The sequence below is a fragment of the Sprattus sprattus genome (genome assembly GCF_963457725.1).
Source record: "Sprattus sprattus genome assembly, chromosome: 2".
Taxonomy (NCBI): domain Eukaryota; kingdom Metazoa; phylum Chordata; class Actinopteri; order Clupeiformes; family Clupeidae; genus Sprattus; species Sprattus sprattus.
The window spans coordinates 59,719,576-59,737,303 of NC_137921.1; the positions used below are offsets into that span (position 1 = coordinate 59,719,576).

General features: G+C 39.2%; 2 protein-coding genes across 2 annotated transcripts in view; one reads left to right on the forward strand and one right to left on the reverse strand.

Moving 5' to 3' along the window:
• Window positions 1-880: 880 nt before the first annotated feature.
• gna15.1 (guanine nucleotide binding protein (G protein), alpha 15 (Gq class), tandem duplicate 1) lies at window positions 881-11,738 on the reverse strand (the record flags this gene model as incomplete). Its single annotated transcript, XM_080832735.1, has 7 exons — window positions 881-1,086; window positions 2,794-2,947; window positions 6,290-6,419; window positions 8,853-8,981; window positions 10,249-10,403; window positions 10,538-10,722; window positions 11,597-11,738. The coding sequence occupies 7 exons, from the start codon at window positions 11,736-11,738 to the stop codon at window positions 881-883; spliced, it is 1,101 nt and encodes a 366-aa protein (XP_080688861.1).
• A 3,238-nt stretch (window positions 11,739-14,976) lies between these two features.
• arhgap39 (Rho GTPase activating protein 39) overlaps window positions 14,977-17,728 on the forward strand; it is a gene marked incomplete at both ends in the record, with an annotated part of 41,527 nt that continues 38,775 nt past the window's right edge. The window contains 1 exon segment of the mRNA XM_080860327.1: window positions 14,977-15,194. Coding sequence (XP_080716453.1) covers window positions 14,977-15,194 — 218 coding nt within the window.

Sequence of the window (17,728 nt, forward strand, 5' to 3'; positions counted from 1 at the left end):
CGCTGACGGTGAGAAACCAGCCCCTGTGCCATTCTTCTGTGGTTTTGGTGGCATCTTACCTCTTGGAATTACTGTTATTTACGGTACTAGACAATATCAAAAATGTTTTGGCAAGTTATTGGCCAAGAGGAATTGCACGCCACGCCGGAATAGCTTTTAGCCTACGGAACGAGGCTGGTTCGCCAGTGACCGGTTGCCTATGACAACAAAACAAACGTGGACCTTCTGTATACCCGGAAGTAATATTGGTTAAGACCAGTCACCTGTTTCCGCGGTCAAACTTGAAATATACCTTATCACGGAGTAACGGTGTGGATTGCTTGAACCAGTGTCCACACAGATTGATTAATAATGACTTCTGAACAAAAATGCAGACTTTTAATGCAGAATAAAAATGAAGAATAAATCATTCAAATATAGTTTCCTAGAACCTAATAGTTTCCTAGAACCTAATATGTAATTGTATCAAAATATTTCTTTGGCTCTAGAAATCAAAGAAAAAATACATAATATCAAAATGTTATTTAATAATATTCTCAATTTTGTTCTTGAAGAGAAATGTTTTCACTCAGGGCAACACTTGTTGCATTGGAAGGCACTATCTAGCTAATTCCCCATGTTACATAAAAAATGCATTATATTCATATAAAAGTGTAGCCTACTGCTTGGTTTGCCCATCCCTAACAAATGTATTTACTTAGACATTATTTGAGCAGTTTCTTTTGGCCACACCTCTTCTCTGAGACTGGTTATTAATCGGAATGCTTTGACTGATAATTACAATAATAATCCAGTGCATTAAAAAAGACAGGAAAATAGGGAAAGTGATTTTAGAATAGACAAAAAAAAGACATTTGGCTCTCTAGAAGTGTCCTGGCCCTCAAATAACCCCATATTCAGCTAGTGATTTGATCAGCACTGTGTCCTTCACATCGTTGAACACCGTACGGATGTTGTTAGTGTCTGTGGCACAGGTGAAGTGGGTATAGATGATCTTGCTTTCCTGCTTGTCTTCTCGGCTGAGACGCTGCTGCTTATACATCTCTTTGATGTAGTCCATGGCTGCCTGAGCATCACGTCTCCTTCCTAAAGTAGGGTTGAATGAAATCAAAGGGGGACAGATTATGGGGAAAAGGTGGGTGGAAGTAAAAATTAGGTCAATGTATGTTCATGAAAGGTGTATAGCAATCTCTGTGTGTGTAGCAATCTGAGAGGCCTTACAAACAAACAAAATGGAGAGAAAGGCCATCTGGGGTAAAAAAGTTGGTTTGGACATGCTAAAATATTTGTAGAAAAATACTGAACTAGAAGGGTACTCAGAGAGTGCAGACCTCCGCCAGGCCAAATGCCCTCTCACAATGCAAAGTGGAAAATAAATCATGGAATGGATTCGGATTCGCCCCAAAATGTAATGGGTTCTTATAGCCCATGCTACAATCTTGGGCTTGGGAATCCAAATTTCATAAAAACCAGGCTGGTAGTTTTTCCATAATTCTGCTCACAAACGGCCAGCTGACATTCATGACCCCAATGTTGACAAAAGTTAACAATTGGATGGCCACTGGCCTTGAACACTGAATATGTAGTGGAACACCTTTTCACATCCTAATACGAAGGCTTTTCACAAGGGAATGTCTTTAAGACATTTCCATTCATATGGACAATTAGATTCCAGGATGCACTATAACTACCTCTGTAACACTCCAACCTGGTGCACTCCTAGAATCCTTCACACCCATTAACCTCTCTGAACTCAATTCCCAGATCTCCTCATCTAAATCATCAACTTCCTTACTAGACCCTATTCCTACAAAACGACTTAAATACACACTATCCTGATTAAATGAGACAGTACTTATCATGAATCATGAACAATTCACAAATTTCAGGATACGTTCCACAATCATTCAAAATATCAGTGAACAAACCCTCTTTCACAAAAAACCTAACCTTGATCCTGATAACCTGGCTAACTATAGGTACATTAAGTGCATATATGCGTATTGGCAGCTGAACTTACTTTGTCTCTTTCTTTCCCTTCTAGTCTAGACTATTTTCAGTCTCTCCACCTGAGCTATTTGTAGAAACCCCTCGACCTACACCTACCCTAATCATGCACTTATTCTACCTTATACTCTGTGCTAGCATTTACCTGCAATGTTAAAAACTGTCACCATCTACATAATTTTCTGTTCTATTACTCTACTTACCCTTGTAAAAAGCTTGCTCGCTGTTCACCTGTTTTTCTTGCTAGCTAGCTTCTTTTCTGCTGAGCTAGGTAGCTCTTCCAGATCATTGATAAGAAGTATTGTACAGTGGCCCAATTTACTGCATGTGGGCCCTATCTCCACTGATGAGGTCACACAGCTGGACCCCCAACTCTGGAGGTATATGCCTCCTCTTTCTGCATTCGTATGTAGCTTTATATTTCTGCATTCATAGAGCCCCTCTGTCTAAAATATTTGAAACAGTTTTTAAAACTCTCAAGATTTTTATGCCTAGAAAAAAATGATGTAATAAGGATAAGAATGCCCACCGAATTAAAGAAACACTGTAAATGTTGTATTGTATTTCTCTTTCAACTTTCAGATTTCACCAGCACCATTTGTATTGGTGAATCTTCATCTAAAGTTTAATGGTATTCAAACTGATCTTTATAAAAAATGAGATGGCAAAAAAGGTTGTGCTAAATTTGTCTACATCAACTCTGAGACAGGAATGCCTTATTGTTTATATTAAACATTGTTGAATTTGACATGAATTCGATTTAATCTTCAACAAAGGTTACTGTACCTGTAAACCCTGGAAAATATGTTTGTAGGTCAGAAGTCTGGATCTTCTCAGCCAGGATGTCCTTCTTGTTGAGGAAGAGTATAATGGAGGCGCTGTGGAACCAGGGCGAGTGGATGGTGGTGTAGAACAGGGTCAGGCTCTCCACCATGCGGTTCTGGTGAAAATCAACCAATCAATCCAAAAAATAGACTGTATACACGTTTTTATAGAATAAATTGTATTAATTAGTTAATTATAATGTTGCAGAATAGATCAATAAACCTTTATCAACCCATTTGCCTGCACTACAGACAAAAATATGTAAAGATTTGCATGTTCAATTACAGGCATTTTCAGATAACAAAAAGTTTTTGATAACATTATGTTTGTTTATGTCTTTGTTAACATGAGAGGTGAACTCTGAGCACATGTCGTCGGTAGGCTCGTCAACTAACAGTAAACGAGCTGCAGATTGCAAAACATCTCGGCACATCGGAGTGTGTGGAATATGAATGATTTTGACGCAGCGAACGGCTTCGGAAGCTGCCTGTTAGTGCTATTTTCATATTGTTGTTCATATATAGACATTGTATCATTTAGATTCATATTTAGTGATTGTTAATTATAGTGATAGCATGCAGTGGCGGCGCCAGAGATTTTTTTTCTGGTGGTGCTATGGGGGTGCTCGGCGTTTTACTGAGGGTGCTATGAAATTAGGGTGATAGCATATGAGTCTCATTTTTCTCTACTACAACACCTCCCCACCATATCGTCACATATGTTTACACGTTTGATCTCTAACGCGTCTTTGGGGTACATAAAAAGCGTCATTCAAATCGATCGTATTATTATTATCATTAGGCTACTTCTGACGGACGCGCACAAAGCCGCGTTCATCTCCGACGGTCAAAATGGATGCAGCATGTTATAACGTAATCCCAAATACTTCACTTACTTCAGTGTGTAGATTAAAGTTTGCGCCAGATGACTAACAGGTCACCACTACCATGTGCGACAAATTAAACTAAACATACCAAGTTCAATACACTTCTAACTAGAGACGGCAGATTAGAATATCAGATAGAATTAACTTAAACAGGCAAAGAGTCAGAAATGCTTTCAAAAAGGGTATATTATTTTAAGTCACAATAAAAAAAAAACATGAATGAGACCAAACAGTAGGCACTCAAAACCACAATAATAAGAGATCAAAAAGTGCACACAAAACTATGCTTAAAACATCCCTTAATTGTTTCCTAATCATTTCTGCCATTACATTGATGATCTCATTCTGCACGTCATGGTGCACATACTTTGCATTTGACGGGTTGTTATCTAACTTTTTCTGAACGGTTTTATCAAATTTTCCAATTACAGATAGCAACTCGCGGACATTACCCCTGTTTGCTGAATCCTCATCTTCAATGTGGCCTCGCTGTGAGATCCCCTGACAAGCAGTGTAGCGCAAGCTTTCCACAACATTTTTGTAATATTGGTCTTTTCGGACCATCCTGGGCGTTCATGCTTAAGTCACCCAGGGTGCTAGCAGCATGGCTAGCAGCGCCCTCAGTAGAGGTGAGGGTTAACTTGGACCAGGACGTTCCTCTTCTTCTACATCAGAATCAGAATCCAATACCTCTTGCATTTTTTCTTCCTCTTGAACATCTTATTCAACTCGAGGAAATTTGCGGATCAAATACCGATCCATTTTCGTGATTTTGTGAACGCTTGACTTAGAATTGACCTATCGCGAGGATTACTGTTACTTAGCCTACTACTCATCGAACAATCACGTTCACGCGCAACGTGTCTGTGTCGTGCTACGTGAACAATCTGTTTATTTCAATCTGTTATTTTCTTTAGTGATTAAAATATTATTATCACACAAAACATTTTATTAAGAACTCAGAATGAATTTAAATAACAATAATAGGCCTAAATAAACCATTATTTTCTTGGGGGTGCTATGGGGGTGCTCTGGCCAATCTAGGGGGTGCTCTAGCACCCCCTAGCCCCCCCCTGGCGCCGCCACTGATAGCATGTTTGCATTTATAGTTCACATTTAGGTTTAAAATACGTTTGAGTGCTCATGCATTGCATTGTTTGGAAGCTCGCGCATTAATGTATCAACTGTCACATTTGTTGCACTGGTCGGAATTCAGTAAAAGACGGAGCAAACACAGTTTTTTCTACCGTTGTTGAAACACATACATGCGTAGACTCGTTTTCTTTCCGTCTGAGAGTGGTTATTCAAAGAAAATTTTAAGAACTATCTACTGATAGAAAGAAGGGAACTTTTAGCCACTACACTGCCTGTGCACGATGCAGATCCACGTTGATATGGTTATTAAACAAACAAGGTGGGAGCACATCTCCGTCGTCTTTGCGCATGCCCATGGCAAGGTAAGAGGCTTAAATTTCGGTCCATGTATACACTTACCAAAAAGAGGTGTTTCACTTAAAAATGTTCACACCTACTCGCGAAGACGATTCCGTCAGAGTGTGTAGCGAAGGGAGAGTGACCACGCTCTCCCTTCGCTACAGAGTGGCTTACGAAAAAGACACATGTTCACGCAGCTACTGTGAAATGGCCTTTGAGACAGACCTAAGGCAGGATATGGATAGTGGATGGGGACTTCTCCGTGAGTAGATCCAGAGTGCTACTGACGCTACAACAAATTGGAGTATGGTCTCTGCTTGTTGGCAAAAGGCTGAGCAGGTTGACAGAAGTTAATATTGGGACCCATAACACAGGTGCATTGAATTTGATATGAGTTTAGATGAGCTATGTTTTGTAATGTTGGCTGACTTGGTGCATGTGCATTTTAGATATAGAAGGATAGCAAGGGTGACAGGATACACAACAGAGCACAACTGGCAGGCCATGGTCCTTAGATTTGGTCTCTGTGAGTATCTGTAGTTAAACTGCATCACACTAGCTATGTTAGCATGATGATGAAATTAAATCTTAGTGTGACATGATTTTGAATATGAACTTGATCTCAGATAGAAGAAATAGGATAGTACAACTTTGAGGCTGAATTAAATACGTGTTGGCCACTGAGTGGTCCATGCTGTACCTTACACAAAAAAGTGCAACACTATTTCACATCTACAGAGTCGATTACATGCACAAGTACGATTCTTGGCTAGAATCAGCCTAAGGCCCTAAGGAATGTGTAATGTTACTCAAAGTGTATACTGCTGGTGTTTTTTGTAAATTAACTTTTAATTCATCATTACAATTGCATATCACAGTGAAATAGGCTTGAATGAGTTGTTTAAACTCAATACGTGGCATTATTTAAATAATCCAAATAAATAGATTATTTATGTGCATCGCTATTTTGGACTATTGTACACCGGTTAGATAACAACCATTTTGATGCACAGGCTATATAAACTTTTATATCCCTTACAATTGTACATAACAACAATAAATAACCTGTAAAAAACTTTTTAAATGACCAATAGGGTCTAAAAGAGTGTAGAAAAGTGTAATAAAAAGCATTCTCACATCTGTGTCATTCTCCTCCAGTCGCTGGTCGTACTCACTGAGGGAGGCCAAAAATATGAGGGATGTCACATTCTCAAAACAATGGATCCACTTGCGTCTTTCCGATTTCTGTCCACCCACATCCACAATCCTATTCAAAGTCATTAACAGAGCAAGAGGCAAATTAGGAACACTGCTTACAGTTTCATTTACAGATCAAACATGACATTTTGATTTGATTTGATTTGATTTATTGATCACTCTTCTTCACTTCAGATGTATGCTCTAGATTATTTGTGCATGTTAAAGCACAAGTAAAGAGCTTTGGTCTGAAATTAGCACACAAAAAGACATGCAAAAACTGCAAATCCCACCAACAGCCCTATTGGAACTAATATAATCTTACCTAACATGGTAACTGGTGTCTTTTGGCGAAATAGTTGGCTAGGTTGTAGTATGAAATCTTTCTGGCCCAGACCACACAATAACATGCATATCCTGGATGGCTAGTGGGAACTATATGTATTTACCTCTCCGTCATTTAACCACATACCATCAGAATAAACTTGAAGATGATACCAAAACTAATTGCCTTTAAAAACACATCTCAGGAAGTGACAAATTGTTGCATAATGTTGCTTTAATATTACACTAGCAGCCAACGTCCCATGTTTAAGGGCACAGGTTCAAGTGCAGTGCAGCATTGTGCTACACACAATGCAATGAATTTCATTCTGCAGTAGATGAGGCTACACACAGGATTTCAGACAATCTAAACTGCATCATCTGGTGGTCTTCCACCAGTCTTCCACAATACACATAGCCAGCATTTTCCTTTTAATGCTGCAGACATGGGACAGGATCGACAGATAAACTGCATTTAAGTGTGTGTTTTACTTGCTACTCTGTAGTTTGAGTACTGTTATTGTGCCAGATTTCACCTACAACAACTAGCCTGTAATGTATGTACTTACTATAGCAATCTTTAAAATTAATTTTAGGATAATCAGCCACAGAACTGTATGTTCAAGTGGTAGAAAAAATGACTATTTCTAACCAATACAGCTAGCATTGCTACATTTCCAAATGCACCCTCTAACTTGCACTGAGGTGTGATAGGCAGGGTTATCTGGGCTGTGTCCCAAATATAGGCTGTGTTTTGGAAATGTCACTCTTCAAAACGTGATTGGTTTAAGTCTGCCTGAACCACTTATTAGGGGCAATATTAGAGGTAATTATTTGATAATCTGGCACAATTACCATGTTAGAAAAGGTGGATGACTCCTGTATTACACTAACATTGAATGATAATAGAAACTTATTGAACTACCATAGTGACAGAGCACCATAATTATTAGATCATTAATAGCTAATTATAAATGATTGAAATGAATGTTATCGTTGTGAACTACATATTGATACACACTTGAAAGAAGCCTCTCATTTGAAGTAGTTTGGCCAATTGTGAGTTATCTATTCTAATCCCTTATTATACGGCTCCTCACAATGTTGTAAAATGGGCCATCCGAGCATTCGGAGGTCTGATATTTATTAATATTGAACGCTGCCATTGGCAATGGGTCTGTGCATCTAATTCCCATCTTTCATATCATTCCACAAGTAGTCCCGTCATGTAACATAACGGAAAGTCATTGAAACTTAAAGTCAGCAAGTAATGGGTTGCAATGCAACACCTGAAACTTTCTCTAGGTCTATAGCGTGGAGAACTTTTCCTAAGCAGAAGTTACGAAACGGCAACAAAATCATTAAAAAGAGGTATTTTGGAGGAATGTTTTCTATGATCTTATTCTATGAACAGTAAGCGGGATCATGTATAGTCCGCTGGTCAGTATCCCTTATCCCTTCCCTTACTTAATGTTTAAATAATAATAATAATAATAATTTATTTTATTTTTAACGCACTTTTCATTCCAAAGAATCTCAGAGTGCCTAAATCAGTTTGAGTAGTGCTTGGCTTTTGAAAATGGAGCCCAATATGTAAATGATGTTCTTGTACACGTACATATGTACATTTAAGTCTATATGTGTATGGTGTTGGGGAAGAGTAGAATTGGCATTTTCTCAGTAGTCAGAAATTTAGACAGAGAAAAAAATGCATTCATATTAAAAGGTAGGATGAAAAAGACTGGTGTTAATTTAGGTCACGTGTTGTCCCAAGTACTACGATAGAGACACATCACAATCAGTTGGTTTTCAAAATCCTACTACTATTATAGAGGATCTTTAAACAATTGCTTCAAGCAACACTATGCAACAATTAGCCAATTTTTTAGGTATGTTGTCATGTGATCACATCATATATATGAAGGACATATAAACATGTGTCGTTCCCACTAGTCATCCAGGATATGCAATATGTAGTTCTGTGTTGCAGTTTAAAAAAAAGCCCTCACGACAGTGCGATAACAGCAAAATACACCAATTAGCCTGTTAGCATGCTTTTATCAGTGCCAACTGAGCTGTTGGTGGTGTTTCCAAAGTGTAGGGATATTTATGGTAGTTTGCTAGTAGCTTGCTAGTTTCAGACCAAACGCCTTACTGCTTCTCTGATGCTTTTTATTACCTGAGTGTTATTCTCTGAACACAAAAGGAATAATCATTGATGCCAGTGGTGGGCACTCGGACTCGAAGGACATCTTGAGCAGTTGGGATGTAGTCAGGGCCAGCGATACGCTCCAGATTTGTCATGAAGCTGTATCAGTGGAGACAAGGACATTTGGATTACAGAGTGCTTCACAGACACATACATTGAACACTTAGATTTTTTAGTGACCCTTTAGATGTCTTGAAATTAACTGATTTATCGATGACAAGGGTAATAGAGAGCCTGTTGTATGCAAAAGGTTGGGCACCCATATTTTGATGATTTTTTAAGAAGTATGGAAAAGAAGTAAACCCTGCACTGTTCCTTTTTAGATTTTTTTTACTGTAATAATGGCATGTGCAAAAAGTTTGAATTAATGAAATGAAAACATAATGAAAAATGAAATTCCCCAAGGGAAAGTGTCCTGCTCAGCATGAGCCATACGGTAAAATGGAAACAACTCACAACAAAGATCCATACCATTTATGGTAAGAGTGTGAAAACCCTCCTTAGTTTATTTTCTGTGATGGACAAAGAATGCCCCCAAACATTGAATACAAAAAGTAGTAAAATAGATTAGACAGTTATAACAGAAGTCTTGAGTCTGCCATTATTTCCTTGTCTAACTTATTTTAGAAAGTCTTTGCTGTGTCTAACTGTTAGCTGTCCATGATAACTTATCACCAATAATTGTTGCTAGATACTATTCTGAAAGAATGCCAAGAGAGTGCAAAGCTGTCATCAAAGCATCTACCAGATATAAAAGACCATACAATCATGGCTTACAAGTCTGGATAACATCGCAGTGCTACGACTGATGTTGAGCAGTATCAAGCACCGAGTGTTACAGTGTAAAGCAGCAAGTGTCACAGGGTCAAGCACCACTTTTGGGATTTTGTCAAACATTACTAAAAACTGTACTAAACTGCATTAAAAAAAACTCCAGTGTTTGTAAACAGTCATGGCTCTGGAAATGGAAAGCAAACATATTGGCTATGAACAATCCCAGCCAATCAACACAGTGTTCCAGGAGCATGAAAGGGAGGAGTGTAATTTGATTGGATGTTGATCTCAAATATCAACAATCTTTTGTGAGTGTAGCTTTTTGACTTAGTAGGGCACCCAAACTTTTGGGCATGCCATAATTACTGCTAAATGCTATTTTTCATATCATGAAATGATAAATAAAGTACCACAGAATTAATATTTGAAAAATGGCCTTATTGTTTTTTGCTGGATGGGTTCTATTTATTTCTCTTTTTTACTTTAAAAATCTGTCATTTTCACAGGGGTCTCATTTTCACATGCATTATGTGTGGACGAGGTCTATCTCCCAACCACTGTCGACCAGTGTCTGGCATTTCGTGCAACTTACTATTCAGTGGAGTCCAGGAGCTGGTACTCCCGACGGCGACTATAGCAGACCCTTAGCCCAGCATCTGCCCAGAGGTGCCTGAGAGCGTCCACAAACCTTCTGTCTAACTGAGTGACCTGCCTGATGTCCACATCTTGGAACCACTTAGCATAAACCTGAGATGACACACACATGTCAATTAGGAATGAACCCAAAGTATCAAAGATATGTTCACATTTCATGTGGCACTGTAATCCCCAGAATGATGTTTCATTAAAACACGAGGCCACTGTGTGTATCAGGACTGTACCTCATTCTGTGGATTGGCATAGGGGATCCTGAGTGTGGCCATAGCCCCAGTCATGGCCTTTACAGCTGTGTAGACATTCTGAAAAACCAACTTGGCAAATCCTCGTCTGTCCTGCTCAGAGTAGCCATCGCCATGGATGATCCTCATTTGTTTGATGAATGTGGTTTTTCCGCTTTCTCCAGTCCCTACAAAAGAAAGTTTCCAAGATAATGTTCTGCATTATATCCACAACATGATTCATTAACAGGCAACACCTTTAAATGCAATAGGATACATTTATGATGATCACATAGAATGTATGTTTGGTAAAACTGGGTTGTCTTTTCTCAGCGTTTCAGGAATGGTAGGAATGCCAGATACGCAAATCTATCAATAGACACAAAGTAAAACTTTAATAATAAGGCTTCTTTTTATATTGCTTGAATAATTACTGAATCACACTGGGGGCATGTGCAAATGTATTATTATTATTATTTTTATTGACCATGCAGCTTATTTTTTCCAGTAAAGAGACATTTCAGAATATGTAAGTAGGCCTATAATCTCACCCCAGAACAATGCACTCATAATAATCAATATTGTTTAGAAAAAGGCTACAATTTTTTTTTTCATGACAGCGTGGACACATCTGACAATTAATTTGCAGAATATTCAATCATCATTATTTCAAAATATCTGCGGGGTCTCATATAATATATTTATACAACTATAGTTAATAACATATGGAAAGGAAAATAAAACAAAACAAAATTGTCTTGTTGAGTGTTTTGAGCGCAGAAGGAACTCTGTTGACTTTCCACGATCATTCTTCATTTTTTTATATAGCCTACATTAACGTGTAGCCACGCCTGCCATTATAACGCACCTTCTAAAGTATGCTAGACTAAGATACCCAGGCTACCACACATATTTGAGAAAGCTTAATAATACACTTCTGAAACTGTAGCCTGGATCTACAGCATCGGTCAATCACTGCGCAGTTTATATGCGGAAGTTAATTCTAGAAATGGCTAACATCTAAGTGTATTGAGGAGGTAAAGGAAACGATAGCCCACGTACCAAGAAGAAGTACTTTTATCTCTTTCCGTTCTTTCTTTTTCTGGTGTTTGAGGATTTGTTGGATCTCCATGTCTATTAAGATAGCCCGTCTTTCCTCCTCGGTAAGGAAACACATACAGGTCCGTCTCCAGCAGCCCCCCATGGCAAAAACTGCTGAAAATAAACGGGGAGAAATTACTACACTAATAAGCTCTTGGGGTCACATGGTAATATGGCCATACATAGATAGCAATATTGTTTGAGAAGTGTGTAGCCTATGTCTAGGAATACCCCGCTTTTAACAAGTGTCTCAAATCTCATTGCTGATAACTGATGTAGGGTATTGTTGTCTATGGGTAGGCTAATTATAAAACAAAAACGTTCAGTAGGAAAATCTGTGTAACAACCAATTATAGAATAGGCCTATACTTATTTTTAATCAAAGCGCGACACAGTGTTGTGAGTCATTGAAAGTTGATTGGCATACCTCAAGTCTGACTGTGTCTTGAGAATAAGTCGGTTTACCTCACATGACAGAAAAGGTCCATTAAAAGCAATCCATGTATTGAATCCTTTTCGTTAGAGTGTTGTTCCCTCGTCTCTCTCTATGTAGGCTATTAAAACGAACACATTAGTTTAACTAAATCCGCCTCCTGGCGTGGGACGAGTAGCTTACCTATAGGTCTATGTCGTTGAGTGAGTACAGTAGCCTACCTTATCTAAAGAATGCACCTGAGGGCTCTTCTGTCACGATACGTCCCGCAAAGCCTTACTAGGCACAGCCAGCTAGCCAACTTTTTCGCATTTGAAAATCAAACCGTGATTCAACCGTGATTCAGATTGAATTAGGCTACAACAATTAAAGCCCTAGTCTTAATAAAAAAAAGGTATCTTGATCTGAACGCTACAACTGAAAAGACTGATATGCTGAAAAAACCTAACACTGACAGCACAAACGCGGTCCAAAACGTAGCCTATTCTGTTGTGTTGTTTAAGAGCTCTGTCATTCTCGGTGACACTCCTTTTTCCTGCAGAACAGGTTAATCCAGTATTTCGTAGGCATCTCACCATTCGTGCTCAGCCCTTGAGTAGGTCCACCGAAATCGGCAAAAGTGTCACCGCCTAGTGTCTCTGTGACAATTTACACCGAGGTATGGTTGGAAATAAAAGTTTGTAATTATAAACCATAAGCAGATCCTGGGCTATTCAACAACATCAATGTATCTAGTTGACATATTAAACATATTAAACACAGCATGCTGAAACAGGTCTATGTTCAGAAATGTTAGTTTACTGGATTTTTTATTCCTTATGTAGGCCTATAGAATAGGGGTGTAAATCTCCCATGACAAAAACGATTTGATTCGTATCTCGATACATGGGCACAATACGATACAAGAAAAGATGCATGTTGATAAAAAAACGATTCAGTACGATACGATATGATACGATACGATTTGATGCGATGCGATTCGATGCCGTTCAATTATTGAAAACACTTAGTCAGCCCTATGCAATTCTTTGTTAATTATGTTTAAATAGGCTATGTAATTACTTTTACTATTTATTATATGCTGCTAATACTTTCCTGTTAATGTTAACTGCTTTTATTTGTATTCCATTGCAACTTTCAACAAGTTTAAGGAGCTTGTTGTTTTAATGTAGCCCTGGCAACTAGCCGGCATGAATAATATGCACATGAAATTAAACTTGTTGAACTCACCTCAACATGTATTTTACAGTCATTTAACCCAGGGATTTTCAACCGGGGGTCCGCGGCCCCCTGGTGGTCCGCGGCGGTATTGCAGGGGTCCGCAATTTAAAAAATACAAAATAAATACATTTGCTTTGATATTTCAACACATTTTCACATTACGCTTGAAAATGTCTGAAATAAGACAAATATGTCAAAAATAATATAAAGGTGATTCACGCTGACAGAATGTAGCCTTGCACCTATCCAGTCTATGGTAGCCTGTGCTTTGCTGATGTTAATGCATTGCGTTCATAACGTCACGCCATACCGGATAATTCATAACGTTCAGTCTTGCGTGCGAAGTTGACAAGCATCTGCAGTTAAGCATAGCCTACAAGAACTTTTGAAGTTTAGTCGAAAAAGTACAACTTTTGGTGAACGACTGAAGTGATCTACTGTCCTTAGCTAACATTTCGTTCTACCGTGGAGTTAGCTGGTCAGAAGCACCAATGGATCGGTGTTTAGTGAGGAGAGAGACAGGCTGCCACGACAAAGGTACACCTTCACAGGATACAGGGAAACAAAGTCAACAAAGAAAAAACAATGAGGAATACATCAAATGCGGATTAACAGTGATTATAGCCAGAGCAGGAGAGGAGGTACCACTGTGTTTCGTGTGTTCAACATTTACGGTCAACTGAAGCTATGAAGCCGTCGAAACTATTGCGGCATATGGATACGCATTACGTTTTCTTGAATGCCAAGCTTATTGAGTACATGCAACAGATGTTGCGTGATTTTCATATGACTTAAGTTCTGGATAAGTTGCCAGACCGAATTTCCAGAGCGTGCTGCAAAAGCAATGAGGTGAATTTTGCAAACTTTCAAACCACCTGTGTGAGAGCATTTTCTTTTTGCGTACTTGAAGAATAAGTACAGGGCAAGAGAATGATATGAGACTGTCGCTGTCTACCATTTCGCCACAAATACACTGGCTGTGTGGACTTCACCATACCTAGATATTACACTGACAGGTCTCCCCTCTCCCCACACATGCACGAACGAACGCACACACACACGCGCGCAGGCACATCAGTGGGCCGCGGATTACTTTCTGTCTTGCTCGCTCGCTCTAGATTCCGGGAGATTTTAAGTAATTTGCAGGCATCATTATCAATATGCGGGAGACTCCCAGAACGTCCGGGAGACTTGGGAGGTCTGCACTGTCACACAGTGCTTATGTTTATATTAGGACATCATGATGGCTCGGTCTCGGCATCATGACTGTAAATGTTAAACATAATTGTTAATGATACAAATATTCTCCTATTTATTATTTTATAATTATTTATTTTATAATTATTTAAATCCAAGGATAAATTTGTGTTTAAAAAAAACGGAGGGACAAACGCTTGTGAACCGATTCATAACTTTTAAATCGGGCAAAGACCGGTTCATGAAATTTTAAAACCGAAACGGGACTTCACGCATCGATGTAGTCGTATCTTACACGCTGAAAACGGATATCAGTACGTATCGGTTCTTTTTTACACCCCTAGTATAGAACTATTTATTGTTACACTAGGTCTCTTGAATAATGCTGCGCTACTATAGAGAGATGCTCTTAAGATGCCAGCCTGCGAGCGCTCCCCTGCTAAATATTCTAGTGGAGATCTGTAGGCACAGAAGAGGTACCAGAGCTGGAATGAGAGTGAGACGCGGAAAAGTGACTAGGGCACCTGGACATTCAAAGAGTGACCCTAGTCAGCAACGCCCCTCCGATACTGTCGCCAGGTTCAGAAAGGGTGCAGCCTCTGGCCTCAACGAATGCTCTGCCATCTGCCTGACCGAGACCTGGCTGGATGAGGACACCCCGGATGCAGCGGTCAGACCCCCCGGCTTTACATTACACCGGGCTGACAGGTCAGCTGATCTCTCTCTCAAGTCAAAAGGCAGTGGTGCAGACCTAGGGAACCTCCCCGATCTTCAACCCTGTATTATTGACATGGACAATTCTAGTTCTTCTCCCTCCCTACAGATGGCACTGTTTAATGTTAGATAGCTCTCCAAGAAGACATTTATTGTTAATGACATTATCACATCCCACAAGTTGAACTGTATCTTTCTCACTGAAACATGGCTGGATGCCTCAGGAAATTACTTCTTGAAGCATCACCATCTGACTTTTCCTTCTCACACTGCTTTCGCTCCAGTCAGAAAGATGGTGGCGTGGCTGCTCTTTTTTTCAATGTGTTAGCCTAAAAGGATGTCTCTTTTGGTACCTTCACCACCTTTGAATGCCTATCTATTGCAATGAAGCCACCAAACTCATGCGTAATAGTCACAATTTACCATCCACCGCAGAACAGAGTAGGCTTCATCTCTGAGTTTGGTGAGTTTCTATCTAATATTGTGACAAACTACGATTGTATTCTCATTAGTGGTGATTTTAATATTCACATTGATAACCAAGCAGATTGTTATGCTATGCAATTTACTAATCTGTTGTCAATGTTTGACAACACATTTCTGTACCCACTCACATTCATGGTCACACTTTAGACCTTGTTATTTCTAAAGGCCTAGATATTTCCATTACAAGTACCTTAGATGTTGGGATCTCTGATCATCTCTGTATCCTCTTCAATGTTGCCTGGCCAACTACACATACATCTGGCCAAAAGACATTTTTAAGGCGCAACATTAGGGAAGACATTGCGGAGGCTTTTATTACTGCTTATAGTAATGCTGCTGGTTCACATTTTGACATGAGTCAGGTCTCTGTTGCAAACACAAATCTGAATGTCTCTACTGATTTCATTTTTGATAGTTTAGGCCTATCCTCGGACTGCGATGAACTGGTCAAGTATTTTAATGCTTCTGTTACACAAATTATGGAAAGCATTGCACCAATGCAACTTAAGTCTGTCTACAGAAAACAAAAGCCTCCTTGGAGGACTTCTAAGAGTATAAAAACTTTTTAAAGAACCTGCCGCAAATATGAACGTAAATGGCGCAAGACTAAATCACAGGTTGACCTCATGAACTATAAGAGTCATTTGCTTATGTACAACTGTGAAATAAAAAAAGCTCGACGACAGTACTTCTCTCAGATTATATCAGAAAGTACAAATAATTCTAAAGTCCTGTTTAATACCATTGACGGACTAATCAATCCGCCGCGTTTGATACCCTATGAGCTCCACACTGAAGAGAAGTGCAAACAGTTTGCTACATTTTTCAGTGAAAAAATTTCAAGGAGCAGTATCACATCATCTTTCACTAATGGCTTCAATCCTCAATCTCTTATCCCACCTCTGCCCGATAATATGGTTACTTTCCACAATTTCACTCCGATCCATCTGAGTGAGTTGGAAGAGGTTGTCCAAAAATTAGGTTCAGGTACTTGCCCCCTCGACCCTGTACCTACTAAACTGCATCGCAGCTGACATACTTCATATTGTCAATACCTCCCTTCTATCTGGAACATTCCCTGGTTGCCTTAAACATGCCATTGTTACACCACTACTAAAAAAAACTACGCTTGACCCCTTGGCTTTTGAGAGTTATAGGCCTATCTCTAACTTGCCTTTCTTAGGCAAAATTCTAGAGAAGGTTGTTTATAGGCAACGTTGCACCTTTCTGTCTCAAAATTCCATATTTGATGCCTTTCAATCTGGGTTTAGGGTAAAACATAGCACAGAGACTGCTCTAGTCAGAGTCGTAAATTACCTTTGAATTGCGACTGACAATCAAAAAATATCGACAAAAGTGCTGCATTTGATACAATTGATTATGCTATTCTTTTTCAACGTCTTCAGCACTCAGTTGTCCTCCAGGGTAAAGCTCTTGATTGGATCTCATCCTATTTAAACGATCCTTTTCTGTTTCTATCAATAGCCTGTCTTCTGATGTAAGGCCCATCTTATATGGGGTTCCTCAGGGGTCAATTCTTGGTCCTTTGCTTTTTAATATGTACATGTTACCACTTGGATCTATCATTCGGCAACACAACATCTCCTACCATTCATATGCTGATGATACCCAACTTTACCTATCCATCTCCTCTGATGACCCCAGTCCGGTAAATTACCTCACTCGTTGTATCTCCGACATAAAAAATTGGATGGCCCAAAATTTTCTACAGCTAAATGATGCCAAGACAGAGATTCTGGTTGATAGCCTTTTGATTATCGACCTACACATACCGCCAGTGGCGGCTACTGAAAACATTTTCAGGGGGGGCAATTTTTTTGATAATGATTAAGGCGAACATGATGTGGCTCCACTTTAAATGATCCCACTGTTTCATTATCCACATGTCTGAAATGTTGTATTGTGTAACATAGCTAAACAGGACATATGATACAGTATGTCCACTAACAACATAAAGAAGGTGGCAACATAAGTTAAAACCAACAATATTTATTGACTGATCTTGAAAACATTGGCTTACA